At 41.7% G+C, this 25,653-nt stretch overlaps 1 protein-coding gene across 1 annotated transcript in view; it reads right to left on the bottom strand.

Moving 5' to 3' along the window:
• Positions 1-250: 250 nt before the first annotated feature.
• LOC309560572 (uncharacterized protein) overlaps positions 251-25,653 on the bottom strand; it is an 89,090-nt gene continuing 63,687 nt past the window's right edge. Inside the window, exons 10-18 of the mRNA XM_082264197.1 lie at positions 18,561-18,592; positions 17,229-17,373; positions 15,247-15,335; positions 12,299-12,385; positions 9,665-9,777; positions 9,212-9,324; positions 7,293-7,450; positions 7,116-7,212; positions 251-340 (exon numbers count right to left, since the gene is read on the bottom strand). Of these exons, the coding sequence (XP_082120323.1) occupies positions 266-340; positions 7,116-7,212; positions 7,293-7,450; positions 9,212-9,324; positions 9,665-9,777; positions 12,299-12,385; positions 15,247-15,335; positions 17,229-17,373; positions 18,561-18,592 (909 nt within the window). The 3' untranslated portion in view covers positions 251-265. The remainder of the gene's footprint in view (positions 341-7,115; positions 7,213-7,292; positions 7,451-9,211; positions 9,325-9,664; positions 9,778-12,298; positions 12,386-15,246; positions 15,336-17,228; positions 17,374-18,560; positions 18,593-25,653) is intronic.

The raw sequence follows: 25,653 nt of genomic DNA, 5'->3' as shown, positions 1-25,653 counted from the left end.
AAGTGCCCAGAGAAAACAAAACACTCATTTTGTATGAGAAGCCAGTGCTTAAGTTTAGCTGCCCTGCCTCCCAGTAGATGCAATAATGTGGAGACAGAGTTCTCAAAATAAAAGTTTTATTGGAGTTTCATGCCTTCTGCTTGATTAAACCAGTGAGGTCATTTGATCAAGAACGCAACCCAGACTGAAATGTAACAATGCCATTAAGCCTTTTTATTGATCAGCAACAAAACGTACAATTCATTTGTTGGAATGAAATGGACAGTTATAGCTCCCTGTCCATCCGTGGGTCTGTCCGGATATTGACCTCCACTGGGAAGTGGTCACTGACCTCCAGAGCCTGTGAAGAAGAAAACACATTAAAATTTGCATTCTTCATTAAAGGGAATCTGTGCCATGTGTAGCTCTCAGCTGCATTAGGTGGACTTGCTAGGAGCAGTGCCAGGACAAGCTCATCTAGAGCCCAGTATCACCTTTTTGTATAATCGTTTACCATAGTAGTACACCAGTAAACTCCTTGTAATTTGGTATATCTGTAAGAAGCCGCCACACTCGCCGGGGAGACGTTTTTGCATGCCACGCACCTTTCTATTTTTCCATCTAGCCATCTGAGGTACTGCATGGGGGGCATGTGGGGTCGTTATTTGCTCTCCTATTATATTAACACTCTCAAAGTATTTATGTCTGTATATATCTATGTATAATTATTTGTATTGATGTTTTATAGACAGTAATGATATCCTTATCAAGCTAATCCGCCCCTGAAGAAGCTTTGTATAGCGAAACATGTCGGGCAAGGATTCAAGTGGTGGCATCAATAGCCCCACACCAATATAAGGAGGATCTTATTTGTCAAACAACCTTGAATTGTCACCAATATTTTGTTGGTCATGTATTGATTTTTTCTTTATGTATGTTCTGTAATGTCAATGTGCAAATTTCAATGTCTTGTTAGATATCAATAAATAGTATCATTTTTATACAAATGTATGAGTAGTCGTACAACTTTGAGTATGATACCAGTAAAGTCCCCCCAAGCCCACACCTTACCAATGTCCTCTAGGAGGAATTGGTATTATTAGACTAAACACACACTGTTTAATCTACATTGTCCCTTCTCTTTCTGTATATGGATGATGCAACTGTAATTATTTTAATAAAATATAAAGCAGGGAAACATAAGTAGGAGGAGCTTCTTTTCCTCTGCTGCTGCTCACATGTTAAAAAATAATATAGAGAAAAAATAAATATTTAATATCAATAAACTGTTTTAAATTGTCATACAAATATATATTTGAAATCAAATCTTTATTATTTTGTGGAAATAACATGGTGTGGGCAGATTTCTGCCAGACACAGTCTGTGTTACATCCCTCCAAGCTGTGTCTTAGAATAAGAGGGAGGGGAAGTCTTCATTAATCTACATGTAATAGCCTGCCCCTATTGTGCTTAGCTGGTTAGTGAGCAAGAAGGAGGAGGGAGGGAGTGGGCTGTCATTTACCACTGTGTATACGCCCGCATCTGTGACTCTATAGTCACATGGCTGCTCACATGTGAGCAGGAAGGAAATGCTCACCATAGAAACTCACTAAAAACTGAGCATGTGTAGAGTTGCCACCAAAAAACAAATCTCATAGTGACTGAGTGAGTATGAACAGTATGTAATACACCATTTATTGATAGTTTTTTTATAATGTAGGTTTAGTGACACTTTAAATTTAGATTCTGGATGAAATTTTGATTTGTAGCTTTGAGCTAAAGAAGAACCTGCGAATAAGCAAATCTGTCCTCTTTTCTAGAAGATTATTCCTGCATTCATAATAAATGTAAAGTGCCAGCGCTTAGGATAATAAAATATATAATCAATAAATATCAACTGAATAGCTGCTGCTGATAAAAGGGGGGGTTCCTTTAAAAATGAATAAAATTATGTATCAGCGCTGCTCCGTATACTATATTTCTTTCAATATACCAATAGATGTCTCAACCTCACTAATTTTAATCTGCGCTTGTTGTAAATAAAGTGATATTATGGTGATAAATTAACAATACATTGTTTTCTTAAATAAATAACATTTCTCAAAAATAAATGTCCAGAATGTGTGCTACACAGTATAAATTCAATAATAAAGTTTCCAGTGCTCAGGTGATTAAATACGATTTTGAAAATGCTCTGATTGGCGGAGCGAAGCGCGTTAAGCCGTCTGACTTACGTACTACGCAATTTCCGGTTTCCGGTTTATGCAGGTGGAACGCACGGCCATTGTTTGGCGTCCTGCATGGGGAAATACGAATGCTGACTGTTGACTGCAACATTGTAAGTGTATTCTTTTTAGCATGTGAATAAAGAGTTTAAACATATTGCACGATGAAGGCTATTCTTTTTTCATGTTAACCGTGCATGGATAAGCAATCCTGGATGGTGTTAGTTGGAGAATGCTCTGGTTTATATCGATGCTTGGTGACTTCCCTTGATCCCAACCAGTGAGGATTATCTTATAAGGCTCATATATTACCATTGTCTGGTGAGTAGGGAACCGAGAAGGGAGCACCTGATTGCACTTGGAGAGCATTGGGGCTTTGGATGTCTTTTCTTGGCAAAGTGGGCACTGAGCACCTTTTCTGAGGAGTTGTTTTTGCCCAGAGACTGGCACCTAGCACTTTGGATTATTATATGTATTTTATATCTTATTTAATCACCTGAGCACTGGACACTTTATTATTGAATTTATACTGTGTAGCACACATTCTGGACATTTATTTATGAGAAATGTTATTTATTTATTTAAGAAAACAATGTATTGTTAATTTATCACCAAAATATAACTTTATTTTCAACAAGCACAGATTAAAATTAGTGAGGTTGAGACATCTATTGGTATATTGAAAGAAATATAGTATACGGAGCAGCACTGATACATCATTTTATGCATTCATTTGCAGCTGACTAGGGTCCACAGGCCCTGTGCGCTGTCAGTTAATGCTTTAAGGCCCTACCTACAGGAGCCGCAGTTGCGACCTGGCCCCATGCTCCAGGGGGCCTGTGCAGCTCCCTGGTACACCTGGATAGGAAAGGTGGCAAGGGTGGCATATAGAGGAGCCAATCCCTCCATTTTCTTTCTGTTCCTCTAAATGCCGCCCCGCCTCCCTTTCTATCCAGCTTCTTTCGGCTTCACATTTTAGGGTAAGGAAGCCTTCCATGTAGAAAAAGTTGGTAACCAGGTGAGAATGAATGAAATGCCTCTCTATTTCATCCAAGGAGTACACATGTTCCAAACAGAGCCAACACTAGCGCTAGTTACCATGGTTAGTGTTGGCTCTGTTTGGAACATGTGTACTCCTTGGACGAAATAGAGAGACGTTCATTCTCACCAGGTTGATGACTTTATCAATGTGACAGACCCAACCAGTACAGGGGCTTTTGGAGGGGGATGCAGGCTAGCCTCTTGCTTACTGACTATGGGCCCCTAGCATTTGAGGTAGCTACAAGCATTTATGAAGATATCCTGTTATATAATGCAAGAGGACATTATTACATTTAACTTTCAAGGAAGCCATGATGGTCGCTGCCAACGTGAAACTCAGTAAGTGAAAAGAAAGCTGGTAATGAGATTTGGACAGCCCTGGGTTTTCTTGAATAGTGTTGCTGGACAGTCTGGGACTCTAACCAAAGCAATTGTCTAGGTGTGAATTCCCATTCACCTATTGTTTCTGCCTATTGGCTAATTTGGCTAACTCTTGGAGGATCCTCTATGATGGGATTAGCCTTGTGTCAGCTCTACCTCATTATCTAAACTGTTGTGTGATTTTCTGGGTAAATATTTGGTTTTATTGTTCAGGTGGTGACTGACCTACTTTTGAAGTGTATAAAAACTTGTAGTTCTGTTCAATAAACAGTCCTTCCTTTGGAGTTTACCTCAACATCTTGTCTGTGTATGATGATTGGAGTAACAGGGCTGGTATTAGCTATCAATCTGCTGTAACGGTTTGAAGGGCAGGAGGCACTGTTTGGCGAAAGGAAGCACCCAAGCGGGGTGCCCAAGCGGTTCTGTCACAATCTACATGGAAGGACTCTTGTGTTGTGAGGTGGAGACCGCAAGTCAGGCATGATGAGTGGAAACAGAGAGCTCTTGCTGGCCCTGATTGCATGATTGGGTTGCAGTGCCGTTATCTTTCATGTGTGTTCAGGGTAAGGAAGGTTCACTTTCATGTGGAGGGATGGTGGTGTACAAAGATGAGTCTGCAGCCACTATGGAACCCACTATGACACCCGAGAGCAAGACCAGCCAGATGAATCAAGCATCAGCAGTGGCATCTACGGCTGAGAGCAAGCACCCAGAGGAACGAAGAGCAGGCACGACAAGTTTCAGAGGCTCCAACTCCTTTTTAAAGCTAGCCAAGGGTGGGGAAAACTGTTTTTTAAGCCAGCGAGTGAGCGGCAATTGCCTGACAGCTCTCATAGAGCCGCTGAAATTGTGAAACTACAGTGACAAGCATAACAACCAGTAGGACAAAGATATAGCATGTCAATTGGGGACTTTTTTTACAAGTAAAATGTATTCTTCGGGGGACATTATAGGTGGACTGATTTGACAATGTAACAATTAAATAAAAACATAAATAGATAAATGGCAACATATTCTATTAACGGTAAAACTGGAAAGGATATATGGAGAAAAAACTTCATAAAAACTACCATAATAAATGGGTGTAAAAGAGGTGAAAATAAAAGTTGAATTATAAAAACTCAAAATAAACACACCCATCCATCCGCAGACATGCATGCACAGGAACGCACTGAAAATTATGCCAGAAACGTATATATTCATGCATGCACAAACGTGGACGCACATGTACACACCATAGGCTGAAATCTGTGCATATCCACAAAAAAAAAGCTTCAGTTTGTGAATGAACAGAAATCTCTTTTCAGAGCTATTCCTGTCCATTCATTTTGTGCATCTGAGGCTGCAGAGATAGTGATTGGAACAAAGGATCAAAGGTGGAACATCAGAGTTCTGTTTAGATCCCTGATATCTCACCAAAGCCCCCCAACAGGATTCCTAAAAAAAATATTAAAAAAAATAATATTGTAAAAAAAAAAAAAAAATAATATAACAAAAATAAAAAAACTACTTACGCCAGTGGCGGAACTACCAGGGTCGCAATGGTCACATTTGTGACCAAGCCCTGAAGTTCTTCCACCGGGCTCGGGGGGAAGCACCCCAGCTGGGGGTCAGGGAGGCCCTGAAGGTTCTAGTTACATCTCTGGCTTTACAACTTATAATGAAGGTTTTCTACAAATTAGTAATCTGTGTTGGGATACCTATGCACTGCTATGTCCAAAAAAAGATAAAATAGTAGTGATAAATGGTAATATAGATAGTTCCTAATAGTTAACAAACAGAACAGCTGCAACCATTAAATAGTGAAACTCAGACAGGAGGATATCCAGGTAGGATATGGTAATTATATAAATGGTGTGCATTGTTCAAATCCCCTTACATATTATTACATGAAAAACATGTAGAAATATCAACTTGTATCATTAAATTAAAATATTATGTGTATAAAGAGTTCAAAACAATTGTGGATGTCCACTTTATGCATGCAGGTGCTCTATTCAAAATAAACCTGATTACCTTAAGAAGTCATGTGACCAGTGACGCAACGCTTTGGGTGGAGCCAGTGACGTCATTTCCGACCACTCCGTTACTCAGAAGTGCGGTGAGGAGGCGACCTATTGAGCCTGATCTATTGATATGCAATGTTTAATTTGTTTTAATGTGAGTGGATATCTTTACTTTTAAATAAATATGGATGGTTTTTAGCAATATTGTGCTATGAATCTCTCTTTATGTTCTGTGCAAAACAGGAGGATAAGATTGGGATAACCCCCACAGAGGGACCAGTGGAGATAATTGTGGACCTGGTTACATGGATCGCACTGGATGGAAGTAATTAGAAGCTGAGGACCAATACCTTACATCTAAAAGAGCGCAGTTTGACCTTATGGTCATTCCCTGAGGTGAGTGGCTATTTGTAATGTTCTGGTACCTCTGGTACCCTTATTTCCACATTTCTCTCTTAATATTGCGTCCCATCTTGCTATCCAAATGGGACGCATACACCTTTAAGGGCAATGACATCATCGCCGAGCGCCGTTATGAGCGGAACCTCGCTGCCGATCCGTATCTCGCTACTGGATCACCTCTCACTACTGAACTTTGTTACTACTACCTATCTAGTGATAAGTACCCCACAGGGGATTCCTTACTAACCTGCACTTCTACTGTCATCTACTGCATATACCAGGACTATCTCTATCTAAGCTATTTCCTATCATCTGCATAGACTGTTAGCTCTTGGGACTACCATCAACTATCCTTGCACTAGGTTACTCTGTCTTGTATACTACATCTGCTGTCCCCTACCATCTGCACTATACTTGACATTAGAACCTATCTGCTTACTACCATCACCTAAACACTCTCCTAATACTACTCCTAGGTGCTCACCATACTATAGCCTGTCTCTCACCTATATACTCTCACATATTCTATCCCTCTATTAACATCAGATTGAGTGTATGTATATTGCATAAACAGGCTGTGCACAGTGATGAAGTCCTGAGAGTTGGATATGTTTGTTCAACAGAATCTCTACACGACTACTGAGTGTGACAATTCTGCAGCTGCAAATCCATCCACTAACAAAAACGCATGAGCGTTACACTATTTCACCTGAAGGTGGCTGGTGCAGGCTATATATTTATCTTTATAAGAGTTTCTTTTGTGTTTTTGGGCACATGTATCTTGCAACAGCTAGTTTATTTTGAACGGAGAACCTGCATGCATGAAGTGGAAATCCGCAATTGTTTTGCTCTCTTTGAACACATTTTCTGAACTTTTAAAGAAGATTTAAGTGCACTTCTAACTGGACACCTTTGTTTAATTTTTTGTTGTGTGGATATTTTATTGATACAAGTTTATATTTCTACATGTTTCTCATGAAATATTATGTAAGGGGATTTGAACAATGCGCACCATTTATATAATTACCATTGCTACAAATGAGAACATTTATGACAAAACCCAGCAAGAGTCCCCTCCTACCTCTTCTTCAGAGAGCCCAAATTTTTTCTGGAAGTTAAACGGTTTGGCAGATCCTGGTATAATTGCTTTGAGGAATTCTTCTCCATGTACAACAATGCTGTGTGAATATAAGGGAATTTGGTTATTTCAAATACATTAGGACCAGAATTGACCCGTCTCTTCCATCCCTGTATTTACCGGTCATAGGCACAATGTGTTTTGGTGTTTACTGTTGTGTCGTCTTTATCACTGATGAGCCAGTGGAAGGTATCACTGCTCTGCATTTGAATATTCTTCCATTCCTTGTTCGTCACATAGCCACAAGCTGCATTCAGATCTCCAAGAAGCATAACATTCTAAGATGAGAGAAAATGTAATACATTATTTTCCATACAAAGGTACCCGTTGCTGTAGTCCTGCTACAAACATTCCTATGGATATCTGTAGTATATGAGCTAGTACACTTGCCCTGCTGCATTGGGAATGTGGGTTAAATCTACACCAGGGCTCTATTTGCATGGCAATTGTGTATTTCCCCTGTTTTTGTGGGCCTCCACCTTCAAAAAATGTAATCAAGTATATAGGAAGATGTACTGTGTGTGTCTTATTATTAACCTTTTGTAGTTACTTACATAACAGGGGGCAGCAAAGTTGTTAAAGTTGTTCTTCACCCTGACAACAAAAATGTTAAGGTCAGCAGCTAAAAATACTATAGCTGCTGACTTTTCATAATAGGTCACTTACCTGTCCAAGGATCCAGCGCTGTCCTCACCGGAGCCGGCTCTTCAGCTGTCTTCAGTTCCAGGCACCGGCATGTCTACTTTGGGAAGCTGCATGTGACTGCTTGCTGCTTCACAGCCGGCCCATTGTGTATGTGTGAGCCGTGCTGCACTTTGCGAATGGTCCAGCAGCTTCCTGGGACCTATGACGTGCCCAGAAGGCTGCGATCAAAGGGGAGGGAGGTCAACTTTTGCAGCAATCCGACCAGGACTGACAAAATCAGGTACCTGCTCCCCTGACCCCCCCCCTCAAAGTGCCAAAGTTAAAAGAGGAGAAAGCAGACAAGCAGATTCTCCCCTTAGAGAAGCGAACATAGAGCTTATATATCAGGGAGTGGGTATACAGGGAGTGGGTGTACAGGGAGTGAACCTGATGAACCAGCCGTAACTTGGTTTGTCTGCTGCCTCCCACATGGCATCCCAATTAGATAGAGGTACTGTTCAGGTATTTTGACAGCTGGCAGAGCTAACAGAATACAATACCCACAGCGAGAGATTCGTCCATCAATTCTGTGATGGGGGAATCTGATAAATGCTGGCTGAACAGAAAAAAACTCATTTGGACCGCTTTCAAATATGTAGACTTAGCAGGAGTCTCTCTGACATTTCTGCTCTGCGTGCTTGCTGCAGGCCAGTGATTCATGAAGTTTTGAAGCCAGAGGATCAATATGACAGCTGATGAACTATTATTTTCAGGCAGAAGTTCGCAATGGCAGCCTTTACATTCTATTCAGTAACATGCTGCTGATAAAAACATCCTTCACCAAAACCGTCACTAATGTTTGTGCCTGTATGACTGCCGTTGTTGAGCTTAAAGCGGAGTTCCGGCCTCAAATACATTTTTTAACCAGAAATACCCCTATAATACTAATCCATCGCCCTTTACAGAACCACTATTCTCATACTTACAAGGTGTACAGTATTGGATTTTAGTCAAAATCTTACTTTTAAAAAAGCTGTCTGGGCGAGGCCATCTTGGATGTGGGCATTGTAATCTGCTGTGTCCTTCTTCCTGATTCCAGGGAGTGTTCTGGGAGTTCTTCCCGATTCCAGCCTCCTGGGAGTGATGACAAACAGCTCCCAGGATGCAATGCAAAGGCGGAAGTGATGTCAGTGGCCGTGGCCACAGAGGGGGGAGAAGGAGGAAGTACAATCAAAAATGCCCTGAAAATAAGGTAAGGGACCCCCCAAAAAAAATGAAAATGCCCAATTGTTGATCAGCATAGCGAGCACTCCAGGAATCACTAAAGTTGCAAAATAGGCCGGAACTCCACTTTAATCTGGCCCTGTGGAGGTTAGGAAAACAATGATCTATAGAACAAGCCTCTCCATGCCTACCTCAATTCTCCAGCGACTCTTCACCTCCAACATGACCTGCAGGAGACGGTTTATCTCCTTGGCCGCTTCCCTTGGGCAAGTGTGATGAGACATCAGGGCAAAGTCTTTAATAACTGTCACAAAGAACATTTGAAATTTTTACATAGAGTTGATCATCACAACGTAATACCCATTGAAAAAGCCTTTGATGGAAGCTACAGCTGTCCTACTGCAGTACTCAGGGGCAGTCTGTTACCTAATATGCATGAAAGCTTTACTGCCAGCCTGGGCCATGTAAAGACCATTTCCTACTTCTTTGTGGTTTTTAGCAATTAGTGTTTTGTTGATGTGACCTTTAGCAGACATATACTGGCCCCTTAAGGATTATTTTGTCCTAAATGCAGACCTCTGTTCCATTTGAAGCGACATGCCAGTTCTATACAGAAACAGCAACAGTCAATAACTACAACCTACCTGTCCTTGGTGAGTGGAAGCGGACAACAAATGGTTCTCTTGCAAAGGCCTCAGGGTGATCTGGATGGTCTTCCACATACTGATACCAGTCGACCACCTTTACTGAGTCAGATCTGCCAAGTGAGGAGAGCCATAATTACTCTAGGTGGAGACAATTGCAGACCTGCAGCAAGTAAATTGTGCAAGTTGTAGGAGTTATTGGCAGCTACTAAAAATTATGTTGGTCCAGGACTGAGATCACACTTCACAACCTCATCATCTACATCAAACAGTAATGAAATGTTTGCCAACAGCAGTTTGTATTAAAGTAAACCTTTCACAGATCTGGGAAATTCAAAATAGACATAAAGTCACTTCTAGTCAAAATCATCAGCAGATCCAGAGATATACACATTTGAGTATAAAGTATATAAATATTGACTTTCCTTGTAGTAGGTAAAGTTGGCACCACTGCCCTACAAAAACAAGAACAGAGGGCACACCAGCCTTGCGCATTACCTTAATAACACATTTTATTGGAATAGTAAAACAGATATATACTCAAGCTCATCAGTATCCAACAGTCACAGACCACATGGTCCACTAGGCAATTCACAACCATGAGAAGACCCTCAGTGATGGCTGACGTGTTTTGAGGGGGGATTCCCCCTTTCTCAGAGCCAATCCACTGCCTTCTACCCCCCTGGGCCTCCCTGATATTTTTTTAATGTGATGGGTGGTGTAATTGGCCAATAGGGAGGTAAAAGGGACAGAGCCAAGATTGATTGATTGATTTTCTTTGTTTAAGAAAAATATTCAATTCTGTATAACTTCAGCTGCCTTTAGCTATAGCTCTGATCTCCTGAATGTTTTGATGTGTTTTCAAAGTAATTGTAAAGCATGTTTTTTTTTTTTTTTTTAATTTAAATAACAACCATGTTAGACCTACCTGCCTATCTACAATGGTATTGCACAGAGCTGCCCCGAACCTCCTCTTCTGGGGGTCGAGGGGTAGAAGATTTGTGCTAGGAAGGGGACATTTTTTTTTGGGGGGGGGGGGATTTGTGCTGGGTGCATATGGGGAGAGAGGATTTCAGCTGGGAGGCAAATATGTGTGCATGCAGATTAGTGCTTGATTTATATTAGGGGGGGGGGAATTTTGACACATAATGCTCATACATCTTGGGGGCGGGGGGGGCGCAATTTAGCATGCTCGCCCTGGGCTCTAGATGACCTTGTCCCGTCATTGGGTCCAAGGAAGGAAAAACAGCAAACTGGTAAATGGTCATGGGCGGCCAGGGTCCATTGATACACGTAGGGAGAGCAGGCTGGCCTGTGTAGTCTGTTCCAAGAGAAGAACTACTGTAGCTCAAATTGCATAAAAAGCTAATGTTGGTTCCAATAGAAAGGTGTCAGAACATACAGTGCATTACCATTTGTTGCATATGAGGCTGCGTAGCTGCAGACCGGTCAGGGTGCCCATACTAACCTACAGTACAATGGGCATGTGAGCATCAGAACTGGAACACAGGGCTATGGAAGAAGGTGGCCTGGTCTGATGCATTTAGGAATGGTTTGAGGAACACAATGAGTTTGAGGTGTTCACTCGGCCTCCGCATTCTCTAGATCTCAATGCAATCAAACATCTGTGGGATGTGCTGGAAAAACAAGTCCGATCCATGGAGGCCTCACCTTACAGGACCTAATGGATCAGCTACTAACGGCTTGGTGCCAGATTCCACAGCATACCTACAGAGGTCTCCTTCAGAGGTGGGTGGTCATAATGTTATAGCTGATTTGTGTGGATTGGGATCCAGGGGCAGACTGGCAACTTTTGGCCCAGGGGGCAAGTACAAACCAGAGGCCCATGGTGCAGCAACTTGGCCCCCCTTCCAATCTCCCTCTTCCTGTCCTCCTCCTGACCCCCATTTCAGGCTAAAGCCCTGCTCCAGGTACTCTCTACTCACTGGATGAATCCAGGTTCCTAACCTGGCCAGCAGGGTGCAGTTGGGGGGAGCTGGGGCACCCTTCTGGCACTGAGGCATGGAACTGGCCTCTGCTCAGACACAGTTTACACCATCCCTGCGCTCTGTCCTTGTCTTCATCCCGCCCTCGTAGGTCAGTGGTGGGGACTTTTTACTTCTATATATATGTCTGTGGCAGAAGCAGTGCAGCCTTTCTACAGGACATCAGAGTGGCCCAGGGGGCAATTGCCTCCCTGCCCCCTGGCCCAGTCCTCCCCTGTTGGGATCATGCTTTTGTTGCATTTGTGTTTGGGCGTTTTTACCTTTGGATAGAGTTGGAAAGCACCCTCTGCTGGCTTTTTATTACTGTCTGTATTTATTTTTGTTATTGGAACATAAACAGAAGGCAAAATCCAACATGTTATGGTTGTCACTAAAACAGGAGGCGAGGGGAAATTATCCAGAAGGGGCACCTGTTCAGGGGACAACTATTAATAGTGAAATTCCCCATGCTTTGGGGGGACTTCCACTTACCATGATTCTGGGACTAAAAGTGAAGGAAAATTTCCCGGATAGGGACAGCAAAAAAACAGGAAAATTGTAATTCTACCTTATTTTAACAAAATCTAAAGCAAAAAAAAAAGCCTTTGGCTTACATTCTTCTTTAAAGAAACATCTACCTGGTCCATACCTGTAGATGAAGACAAACTGCTCTTTGTAGCTGTTCTTTCCCAATCTTTTACTCTCCACATGTTTGTATTGATGGATGGAGTCATACCTACATCAAAAGAAAAGGAGAATGTTTAGACCCAGCAGCACAAAAGTGTACAGAAAGATTTTACACAATACACCACAATCACAAAGTGTAATAACAGCTTATTTTATAAACCTGTGTCTTTGAAATCTAATAAATGATGGAGAGGAATAAAAATTAAGGTAAAGAAGAAAAAATTTAAAAAATGGACATTAATTATGATAGAGCAATGTTAGTTTGAAGTGGAACTTTCCCAATCAACACTGATTATTTTTAATACTTATGCTGCTAGCATTAGAAAAATAGACAGGAAAGTATATTAAATGTACTTGTTTTTACATTTCTTCAGTTAATTCTTGGTTTCCATGCCTAGGTAAATTATGTCATACATCCCAAGTAGTCTTCAGGAGGGGTTTTCTCAGCTAAGCACACCCTCCTGCTTGCATGCCTGAGCTAAGGGCAGATGGATTCCAGGAAATAAATGCAACATGAATCATTTTCCCTTACTCCAGATAGCTACAGCCAGAAATGATAGGGGGTATTTTTCAAAGTGATTTCTCAGCAATATAAAGCACGGAGACATGGATGGATGGGTGACTGGTTTGAAAATTAAAAATTAATTACATGTTGTTTTTGGTGCTCAGGTGCAGCGTAGTTCCACTTTAAAGCAGCATTAAGCCAAAAAAGCATACGCTTACTACATTGCAGCTTTCCAATTCTTAAATGTGGTGACTGCATTTGTCTTCTTTTTTCAGGTTTCTTCTATTTTCATCTGGTGATCTGGCCAGTAAGTGTTGTTTTTCAAAAAAAACAATCTATCTTCCCGATCAGTTTACAGGGATGAGTCACACCATTTACCATGGACCTGGTTTTATTTACTTTTGTAAAACCTTTATCCCCAAGGGTAAAAAAAAAAAAAAAAAAACTTTTTGCTGTAACTGATTATAAAATCTGAGCTGGAGTTTGGCTTCAATTTCTTAGTGAAATAAAATCACCAGACAACACTGCTGTGTTCATTCAGTCAGAGTGAGGGTTCTCTAATACAGTAGGTGTGTTACTGGCCAGTTCACCAGGTGAAAACAGAGGGAAAAAGCCCAATAAAATAGAAAACAAATGCAGTCACTGCATCTAATGATTGGTAAACTGCAGTATATTACATACAGTATCTCACAAAAGTGAGTACACCCCTCACAGTTTTGTAAATACTTTCTTATATCTTTTCATGTGACAACACTGAAGAAATGACACTTTGCTACAATGTAACGTAGTGAGTGTACAGCTTGTACAACAGTGTAAATAAATAACTCAACACACAGCCATTAATGTCTAAACCGCAGGCAACTAAAATGAGTGCACCCTAAGTGAAAATGTCCAAATTGGGCTCAATTATCCTTTTTCCCTCCCCGGTGTCATGTGACTGGTTAGTATTTCAAGGTTTCAGCTGTGAATGGGGAGCGGGTGTGTTAAATTTGGTGTTATCGCTCTCACTCTCTCATACTGGTCACTGGAAGTTCAACATGGCACCTCATGGCAAAGAAATCTCTGAGGATCTGAAAGAAAGAATTGTTGCTCTACATAAAGATGGCCTAGGCTATAAGAAGATTGCCAAGACCCTGAAACTGAGATGCAGCACGGTGGCCAAGACCATACAACGGTTTAACAAGACAGGTTCCACTCAGAACAGGCTGCCCCATGGTTGACCAAAGGAGTTGAGTGCACATGCTCAGCGTCATATCCAGAGGTTGTCTTTGGGAAATAGACGTATGAGTGCTGCCAGCATTGCTGCAGATGTTGAAGGGGTGGTGGGGTCAGCCTGTCAGTGATCAGACCATACACCGCACACTGCATCAAATTGGTCTGCATAGTCGTCTCAGAAGGAAGCCTTTTCTAAAGGTGATGCACAATAAAGACAGTTTGCTGAAGACAAGCAGACAAGCATGGATTACTGGAACCATGTTCTGTGGTCTGATGAGACCAAAATAAACCTATTTGGTTCAGATGGTGTCAAGCACGTGTGGCCGCAGCCAGTTGAGGAGTACAAAGACAAGTGGGTCTTGCCTACAGTCAAGCATGGTGGTGGAAGTGTCATGGTCTTTGGTTTCATGACTGCTGGGAACTGGGTAGCTACAGTTTATTGAGGGAACCATGAATGCAAACATATACTGTGACATAATGAGGCAGAGCATGATCCCCTCCCTTTGGAGACTGAGCCACAGGGCAGTATTCCTACAGGATAACGACCCCAAACACACCTCCAAGACGATCACTGCCTTGCTAAAGAAGCAGATGGTAAAGGTGATGGACTGGCCAAGCATATCTCCAGACCTAAACCCTATTGAGTATCTGTGGGGCGTCCTTAAACAGAAGGTGTAGGAGCGCAAGGTCTCTAACCTCCACCAGCTTCGTGATGTCATTGTGAAGGTGTGGAAGAGGACTCCAGTGGCAACCTGTGAAGCTCTGGTGAACTCCATGCCCAAGAGGGTCAAGGCAGTGCTGGAAAATAATGGTGGTCACGCAAAATATTGACACTTTGGGCCCAATTTGGACATTTCCACTTAGAGTTGTACTCACTTGCCAGCGGTTTAGACATTAATGGCTGTGTGTTTTTTTATTTTGAGGGTACCGCAAATTTACACTATTATACAAGCTGTACACTCACTACTTTACATTGTAGCAAAGTGTAATTTCTTCAGTGTTGTCACATAAAATGTTATAATAAAATATTTAAAAAAATGTGAGGGGTGTACTCACTTTTGTGAGATACTGTATATTACATTCTTGGTTTAGGGTTTAATACCACTTTAAAGACATGTGGAGAGGGCAGCATAATGCGCTACATATATATTTGTGTGTATGTGTTTTCCCAGAATGCACTTTGGAGTTACCGGTTGAGTTCAGTCATAAGAGCTGGGACAGCTTCTCCCTTGGAATCTCTGACCTCTTGGATGGCACTGATGTCACAACGTGACAGAATCTGTTAAAAAAGGAGGGTCATGTGACTTTTTCTTTTTGCTCTGCACAGTGGTTTTACAAAAAGTAGCCCTGATCCTCTTCTTTTTGGGTCCCCTACCATCAGTCCCAGCTCCTGCCTCCTGCCCTCAATGGCAAGCCTCTTGCTATGGGGTCACTCGAGCAGGCTCACTCCCAAACTGCGCTCCTGCGAATAGACATTGTCCATTCACACACAGAGCTAAGTTGGGCCCCGCTCTCTCCTCATTGGAATCACTGGATTCAGATGGGGCTCAGGTAAGTGTAAGAGGTTGTAGCTGCACCCAGGAGGTTTTTTTACCCCCAATGCATAGAATCCATGAAAGTGATACTAAAGTTTCATTTATTTTTGTTTAAAACTAACAAACATACTTACCTACTCTGTACAATGGTTTTGCACAGAGCAGCCCCGATCCTCCTTTTCTCGGGTCCCTCGCCGGAGCTCCTGGCCCCTCCCTCCTGCAAGCAGCTTGCTATGGGGGCACCCAAGCCGAGCCACAGCTCCCTGTGTCTATACAGACATGGAGCCATGTCCCGGCCCGGCCCGGCTGATTGACAGCAGCGGGAGCAAATGGCGCTTTGCTGCTGTCTCAGCCAATAAGGAGGGAGAATCTCGGACAGCCGAGTCTCTCGTGCAACAGCGCTGGATCTAGATGGGCACAGGTAAGTATTAGGGGAGCTGAGGGGGGCTGCTGCACATAGAATGCATTAAAATAAAAAACCTTCTGCCTTGACAACCACTTTAAAGTGTAAAGTCTCGTCTTTTTTTTTTTCCTTAAAAATAACATATTGTACTTGCCTCCTCTGTTCAGTTTATTTTGCACAGAGTGGCCCAGATCCTACTCTTCGCGGCTCCCTCTTTTGTGTTCCTGGCCCCTCCCTCCTGTTGAGTGTCCCCACAGTAAGCAGCTTGCTATGGGGACACCCGAGCAGAGTCACTGCTCTGTGTGTCCATTCAGACATGGAGCTGTGGTTTAGCCCTGCCCTCTATCTTCTCATTGGCTAACTAACTTTGATTGACAGCAGTGAGAGCCAATGGCACCACTGCTTTGTCCCAGCCAATCAGGAGGGAGAGTCCCAGACAGCTGAGGCACTCGTGCAACATCACTGGAGGAAGATTAGGCTAAGGTAAGTATTAGAGGGGCTGCTGCACGCAGAAGGTTTTTTATCTGAATGCATAGAATGCATTCAGATAGAAAAAAAACTTCTACCTTTACAACCGCTTTAAGGTGAAAAAACCTTTTGCCATTAGAACCAGTTAACAGCAAAAAAAGGGTAATATTTGTGCATACATGGTAGGATGTTTTTCTGTTCACACCAGTGTGATTTGTCGTACAATTTCACAGTTCAAAATCTCATGAAAAGTCACACCCCACTGCCGGCAATGGAACAATTCAAATAGTTGCGACTATGAAAAAGGTTCCTGCAGTGCGTTTTTGCGATTTCACTGTGACTTGCATAGACTTCTGGTAAATGAAGTCGCAAGCTGCAATAAAATTGAAGGTCCAAATTGCACTGATCTGAAGTAGCGAAAGCTCAAAGTCGCAATGGTGTGAACCAGGGCTTAAAAAAGAACATCCAGAGAGATAATTAACTGTAAGAAATCTTCCACGGCCAAAGCTCATCCCACTACTTTTAAGAATTAGCCCTTTTTGATACATGATATTCAGTAGATCCAAAAGCACAGCCTGCAATATGCAGGTTTTGGTTTCATCCCTGACTATGCTCCAATCTACACAGAGTATTTCTATCTCCAATAGCCTAAAAAGGTGACTATGCACAGAGGAGTTACTGTTCTTAGCTTGTCCCTAATAAATTATTGCAGGGCTAACTACATAATATTTTTCAAAAACTTTTTTACCCAGTTACAATTACCCACCTTCACCAGTGTGCCCATTATCTTCTTATTTGATGCTTTAGCTTCTCCAAAACTTTTGATGTTAAAAGCACAGATCTTGAAGGTAGCTGCAGAGACATGCAGACCCAGCAGGAAAAGTAGAAGGACAGGGGTTTTCATCATGTAGCTGTAAAAACAAGAACTTACAATCTAATACATCATTGCAACTTAAGGGCTGGTTGCTTCACTTGCTTCAAAACAGGCTTGCGACACACTTTGTTAAAGCTTTCTGAACACCAGTCAAAGCTCCTGTCACTAAATAATATGGTTAGCTTACAGTCCTGTTTACACCTTGTGTTTGCTTTGCTTCGGTTTCACTTTAAAAAATATACCCCATTTTGCTTTAGTGGTGTTTCCAAGTGTCTTCAAAGCCTCCATAGAAGTATATGGCAAAGCTTGCTTGAAACACCTACAGCTTTTGAGAGGCTTTCATTTAGCTTAAAGCGGAGTTCCGGCCACCAAAAAAAAAATTTCAATGAAAATACCCCCGGGACAGTCAGGGCTAGTGTATTCCACAATGGATAGCCTCTGATCTGTCCCGGTTTGCACTTACCTGCAAGAAGAAATACTCACTTTTAAAATTTCTTCTCCAGCGCTGCCATCTCAGGTGTGGGCAGCTTGAAGCCAGCACGATCCTCTTCTGCGTCCTCTTCCGTCCTCTTCGGTCCACAATGCACTGCGCCGTCCCCGCCGTCACTTCCGGGGCCGCAGCGTCAAACCTGCACAGCTTCTGGGCATGCCCAGAAGCTGTTTAGCAAGGTATGACACGCCTGAACAGGAACTGACGTCGGGGCCGGTGCAGGCGCATTGATTCCTGGGAGCGATGACGTTCAGCTCCCAGGAATCATTGCAAAGCGGAAGTGACGGTGCGGGCCACCGCCGCCACGGGAGGAAGTGGAAGAAAGGTGAGTATATTTTTCTGCAATTACAAGGTAAAAAAAAAAAAAAAAAAATCGTAATTATCCATTTCTGTTTCAGGTGACCTATAGCAAGCGCATGGCCCAAAATCGACTATGTCGATTTTGGGGCCAGAACTCCGCTTTAAGCTTCACTTTTTTTTTTTGAGAAATTGCATGTATATGATATCAACACACACACAGGGCACCTGCCAATCTTCATAAAAGCTTCAAAAAAGCACCACTGAAGCATCATCGAAGCACCACCGAAGCATCATCAAAGCACCACCTAAGCATCAAAAACACATAAAAAAAGGATGTTGAAGCTGTAGGCGCTTTATTATGTGTTGAAGTCTAAGCAAGTGTAAATGAGCCCTTTGATAATTAAAGCTGGTTCTGAGGAATAAACAGTACTTACCTCTTAGCAGGGTATGATCTCTTTTCACTGAACTGTGAAGGTGAGAATTCCTTAATGTTTAAGAATATGTGGTTGAGGCAGTTCAAAGAAGCCAAACTACTGATTGTCCATTACAACACTATCATTGTGTTACTAAGTAAAAAAAAATGCTGGTATTATTTTCGTAAATGATAGATTGATGTATTTAGCAGAGAAATATTAAACCTAGGAGGGTGCCGTAGGAGATAAAAATATGGTACAGTAGATACTACCTCAATTCAGGAGAAGCAGGCTGGGTCTCTGGTACAGGGAAGGATAAGGATTGCTAATGTGATGTCTGATGAATATCATGGGTCTACTAATGCAAAACCCACACGACTGGAAAGGCTAGATAGTATAACTGAAACAAGCAAAGTTAGAGTTAGGGTAATTGGATGAAGTACCAGCACAGTAACTCATAAGGAGGTACAGAGGAAAAAAAAATTATCAAATCCAAAGGTTGCAGAAACCACACAGAAGGGATGTAGAAGACGAGTAACCATCAATAATGCCAGGAATGCCCAAGGGAACCAGAAAAACAGAATCCTCAAAACTCGTAAATTTAGGATGAAGAAATAACCTGGGAAATGCTTGAAATAATTAGAAATGTCCAAATTAAAAGAGAAAAATGTTGATCCTTAGCAGGTTTCTAATTTAGCCATCCAGAATTTGAACTTCAAAGAAATTACTCGAACCAGTACAATATATACTTCAAATCCTTAGGAATTCCCCATAAAATCAAGAATGTAACTCCTTGAATATATGTCCGTGTTACTGAAGCTTAAGTTACCAGAGGATTAGACAGGACAAAAACCAAATCAATGGATGATGAATGATCACAGTCGACGCTGTTAATGTCCAGAAGTAACAGGTTCATATACACACAGAGCAGGTTTGTGAACAGAGGACAGAGAGGTGCCTGCTGTGTCAGTGCTGGGTCAGCAGGCTCTGGAACATAAGAGAATGGACAATACACAAGGCTGGAGCCTGCAGGAGGACCATTCTGCAATGTACATAACGTTTTTATAGTCGTCCCATGCGGTGTGCCTCATGACAATCTGGTGGCCACTGCCTAGAAAAGCTAAATTGTCCTTCAGTCCCAATAAATTATTACATGGACTGTAGTGGTTATAAAAATCCTGTAACCTCAATAAATATACTTTAAAGCACGGGACTTTTCTGCATCTCCTTAACGCAAAGTGTTATTTTCCCAACAGTATGGTTCATGTGCAAAGAGCAATAAACAGCAACTAGTCATCTTTTACTGAGCTAACAACACTGTTGATTGAGTGACCAAGTATCATTGCGATTTTCATTGCCGATTATTTTCAAATTGATGCCTTCATATCAGTAGCTGAAAGGCAAAGTGGTCATATGTAATGCACCGTCAACTGATGCTTTCCTATAGCTTTTATCCATAGGAGTCCACTACATCTAGTATCATTTCATAGAAACATACAGTAGATATGCTATTGGTGAAAAATCTAATACATACCAAAATAATGACAAAGTTGCACATTTTATTTCAAATTGTTATTAAATATTTATTGTTGAGCTTTATGTATCTAGGTATATGTACCTGTAAAGAAAACTGATGACAGGAGTGCGTCCAAACTGTGGTGATAAATAGCATATCTTCACAATGGTCTGTAGTTGGGAAAGGGGTGCCCTAGGGCTCTAGCCTGGGACCAATTCTGTTTAACTTGTTCATATTCATAAATGATACAGAGATTAGTATAAATAGTTGAATTTTAGTGTTTACTGACAATACAAAGCTAAGCAGGGCATTACCTTCACAGCAGAATATAGAAACTTTACAAGAAAACCTCAATAAAAATAGAGGAATGGGCAAATACTTGGCAAATGAGGTTCAATGTAAGTAAATTATAAAGTACACTTGGAGGCTAAAATTATGAATGTAAGCTACACACTATGGAGAGAACCATGGAAATCAAGAATAGAAGACGATCTGGAGGTTCTAGTAGATCACAGACTGAGCAATATCATGCAATGCCATGCAGCAAGCAAGCAAGGCTAGCAGACTACCAGCATGCATTAAAAAATGGTATTTACTCAAGAGATAAATCTATAATTCTACCAGTTAACAAAACTCTGGTTCAGTCGCATCTTGAGTATGCTGTCCAGTTCTGGTCATCAGTTCTCAGGAAGGATGTGCTGGAACTAGAGAGAGTCCAGAGAAGGGCAACAAAGCTAAGCGAACTTATGAGGAACACTACAAGCATTAAACTTTTTCTCTCTGGAGAAGAGACGCTTAAGAGAAGATATGATTGCAATACATAAATATCTAAATGGTGATTCTAGCATAGGGAGGAAACTTCAGTCTCAGGTTGCTTAAGAGAACACATGGCCACTCAATGAAGTTGGATAAGAAGTGTAACCTTAAACTGCTAGGGGGTTCTTTACTGTTAGAACGGTAAGGATGTGGAATGGCCTTCCACAATCGGTGGTGTCAGTGGGAAGTGTCAATTATTTAAAAAACTGACAGACACCTGCGATCATTCCCCGTTATAAACACAGCCGACCATCCTTTTCCCTGGGATGATCGCAGAGCTCATGTGATCCTGCTATATAGGATCACATGTCTCTGTGGTCATCTCAGAAGCCACGCCCCCCACAGTTAGAATCACTCCCCTAGAGTCACATTTAACCCCTTGATCACCTATACTGTTAACCCCTTCCCTGCCAGTGTCATTATTACTGTAACAGTGCATATTTTTAGCACTGATTACTGTAGTAATGTCACTGTTACCCCCAAAAGTGTCAAAAATGTCAGTTAGGGGTCTGATCTGTGAGCCGCAATGTCGTAGTCCCGCAAAAAAATCACAGATCGACGCCATTACTAGTATAAAAAAAAAAACAATAAAAAATTACATAAATCTTTCCCGTAGTTAATAGACGCGATAACTTTTGCGCAAACCAATCAAAATACGCTTATTGCGATTTTTTTTTCTTTTACCAAAAATATGTAGCAGAAAAAACATTGGCCTAAAATGTTAAAACATTTAGATTTTTACATTTTTTTTTGGGAATGATATAGCAGAAAGTGAAAAATATTGTTTATTTTTTTCAAAATTGTCGCTCTTTTTTTGTTTATAAAGCAGAAAAAAAAAAAAAAATAAATCACACAGGTTATCAAATACCACCAAAAGAAAGCTCTATTTGTGGGGGAAAAAAACAGGACATACATTTCGTTTGGGTACAGCGTCGCATGACCGCACAATTGTCCGTTAAAATAACGCAGTGTCGAATCGCAAAATAGGGCCTGGTCATTAAGGGGGCAAATCCTTCTGGTCCAGAACTGGTTAAGTGGTTTCCATGTATTGCTGCATGTATTTGTTTATTGGTGATTCCTTGCAGTCATTCTAATGATTTCATTTTCTATTTCTGTTGTTGTTTTACAAGTAAACTCTAATAAAAATTGATTACAAAAAAAAAAAACGAGGTTGTATAATATAGGAAATTAGGGATTGAAAGGCATTGTGCTTTACAGGCCATGCCCCATATATAAAATCCCTATCTGTCTTTATACTGCATCCACCAAGGGGATGGAGGTGTACTGCTTCTCAGCTGGTCCTTTCCAGTTTGTACCATTGTTACAACTTAGTTATTTGAGTTTTGAGACAACAGACCAGTCATGGATGGGGGTGGGTTGGGGGAGGTTTGGGCTGTCTCCCTCCCACCTGTTCCCCCATCCATCCATTAGCAGCCATGTGTTTCCAGTGTGGAGACACTAAATTAGAAAGTGTTAGGACTGCAGATAAAACAGGGTGCCGTGAAGTGGCTCTGCAGCTTACACATGCCTTTGCAAATGTGTGTCAACTAATCCCCTGTTCTTTGTATCATGAGACAGGTCTACTTGGTTGATGACAGACTGGAGGGTTAGTAAATCAGACTGGGGGCTGGCTGACTTCCATGCACCTCTTATAATCCTTCAACCTCATTTTTTTTCTTGATATAGGGATGGAGACGCCGGGCACTACCCTCTGGGGTCTCACTTAAAGTCCCACCTAGCCTATTGTGTCTAGGTTGTATAATATTATTACATATATACAGAAATAATTCTGTCTAAATTCTACCTCAAAGCACAACTATAATCAAAAATGTCTTTCATAATTTAAAAAAAACAAAATAGATTTTATTAATTTTAACACAATTTGCAGAAGAGCACTTAGGCAGGAGGCAGAACAATTGAGACTCAGAAATCTATGGAAAGGAATGTACAAAATCATGTACTAAAATACTGATCAGTAGAAAAAAAGGGTGCAGGTGGGAAACTCAGTATATTATAGGTAATCAGGGAGGGCCAGCCCCTGGTACTGTGTCTAGGGTGAAAGGTGGGGACCAGACAAAATAAAAGACAGAGTAGGGGAGGAAGATACATAAGAAGGGGGGAAAGGGGAAGAGGGGGATCCAGTTGGAGTAGCCCCGCTTCCTAAGCGTGAATTCTATGAAACTAATCAGATCAGAAGAAGGATTAGAGATGAGAGGAATTACATTCAATCCACAGGCCCTACATTGCAACATAGTTGTGATAGCAGTCATGTAAGTGAGCAGTTCATTCCCCATGCTCATGTTATTTAATTCAGCAACCCATTCCCTGATGTGTGGAACAGTGGTTGACTTCCTGCCAGAGGATCAGTGCCCTGCCCAAGGAAAAGAGAAAATGGAGAAGGCCCATCTTCACTACTACTGAAGCTGGAAAGGAGGGCTATCGCTGGGTATCTGGCCAAGACATACCTGTAAGTTGGTTACATAGACCAACATCTCATGCCAGAACTGTTGAAATGTCAACAAACGCACCAAATGTGGAGCATTTTACCCTCTTCCATTCTGCGTCTCCAGTACTGGCCCGGAAACTGAGGGACAGATTTTATGTAGTATAGAGAGCAATTAAAACAACTGGTCAACTGTTTATAGTTTCTTTCCTGAACCTAACTCGCAATACAAGCTTTGATGGCCAAGAAGAAAAATTGTCTCAATCTGTGTTTAATGGCCCTTTTTCCTCTCTGGCTCCTTAGTGTAAAAAGGCCAGTTCGGGAAGGCTAATAGGATGTTGTAAATTTGTGAAATCGGATGAGTGTGGTCCTCAATGTTCATACATACTGTAGGTTCTCAAAGGGTGTTGGGTTCCTAGTCAACTATACCAGGGCTGTGAAAGAGGCAAATAAATGCTTGAGTTGTACATATGCAAACCACTGGTCTGGATAGGTTAGATCTGGTGGGCAAAGCTCATGCACTGATTTAAGGCCAGCAGTCGCCATGGCTTGCACAGTTGGAGAGGACCGTTTTAGGGGAGGAATATCCAAGTTCCCCAGGGGAAACTCTGGTTTTCTAGAAGAAGTGTTAAGGGTCACACATGGGAAGAAATGTTATATGCATGTATCGCCATATTCCCAGCAAGGAATTAACCATGGGGGGAAGATCCTGGGAAGGTAGTCTAAAAGCCTGGCAAATCCAAAGAAGCAATGTAAGTGGGGACAGTTGTTGAGTGCCTCTATATGGACACCCACAGTTTAACAGGAGTAGGGAAAAACAGTCAACAGTATGGCTAAGAATAGCTGCTGTAAGACAGAGGCCCATATGGGTCAAGTCAGTTCCACTGTCCTTTTTACATTTAACTATAAGAATATTGTGGTCTAAACAGGCTAAGTATCAGGGCCATAGAAAGCAGAGCAGTGAGGAGAGTAGAGTGTAAAAAATAGGAAGTGTCTAAAATCGGTAAAGAAAGCAAAGCAGGGCATCCATTTTACAGAGGGACATCCTAACAAACCATGAATGCTTCATACTAGGCCATAAGTTCAACATTTGCTGAGAAGCAGGCAGCAAGGGCAGATAGTTGAGATCATACTGTTTTTCTGTGTTTGCGGAGATCCAAACTCTGAGATAAGAAATTAGTGATGGTATTAATTACTGATTAGTGATCAGATTAGTGTTTAGTGATAGTAAGAAATGGCTAAAGGGGAAGGAATCCTGCAAAAAAGTTTGTTCAAAAAACCCCAAAGGGATGTTTAAGCATTCCAACTTGGTTGCAATATTCTTGAAACTACTAAAGAGGCCAAGCAGCTCCAGCACTTTTGGCAGGGAGGGAAAGCAGTTCATGGGGTTGGTCACAAATAGGAGTAAGTCATCGGCAAACAAGCTTACTTTATGAATGATGCTGCCAATAGAGAAGCCCTGAATTGAACTGTTCATACAGAGCTCTTCAGCAAGGGGCTCAGTGGCCATATATATGGAAGATGAGAGGTGGCAGCCCTGGGGGTGCCAATGGAGATTGGGACTGAATCAGAGAGGGGGCTTTTAGTGACACAGGGGACAAGAAAAGAGGGCAACAGGGGACACAGACAGGAAGACACCAAAATCAATAGAAAACTCAACGAGATTTTCAAACCTTTACCCCTGTGCATAAAAGTTGTATTTTTCTTCCCCCAGTTGGGAGAGATTTATCTTTCCCTCTGACGCCTGTTACATAGTCAAGTAAGGAGGAATCTTCATATGACAGTCTCAAATCAAATCACTGCCATCAGAATGTGACACTAGGAGTCTCAGATTGTGTCACAGAGAATGATTTACACAACCTGTAGAATGGCTCATGTGTAGAAGTAGAAGTAAAACACCATTTACAACATCTGCTGTAGCACTTCTGAACTTTAAAGCTGATATCCATGTTTCATTTAAAGCGGAACTCCATTTTTGTTGAGAAAAAAACATTCCCCTCTGGGTGATCTATGTACATTACAAGGATTTTAACAAACTTTGTTGCCGATTCCTACCTTTTGTTATTCTGAAGAAATCATTGTTTGTTCCTCTGTGCTGAGTGGGTCAAATGGGAGTGGTTTTATAATTATCTATCAGCTGTGGCAGCTGCAGGGCTCTAATGAGGAAATCTGCTGGGCCTGCATCCCTTTAGATGTGTTCCTATTGGGGGTATCTCACCAAAAATGACATTTTTGTTGCAGGGGATGCCATAAATCTGACTTGCATCTTAGGCAGACTTCTGGGAAAATCGGTGAGCCAATCACACAAGCAGGAAATGATGTTTCTGGGGTGTGGTCAG

This window comes from Pelophylax lessonae (assembly GCF_965119305.1).
Source record: "Pelophylax lessonae genome assembly, chromosome: 7".
Taxonomy (NCBI): Eukaryota; Metazoa; Chordata; class Amphibia; order Anura; family Ranidae; genus Pelophylax; species Pelophylax lessonae.
Note: the sequence above shows the minus strand (reverse complement) of the source record. Positions and strands in the feature narration are given on the sequence as shown.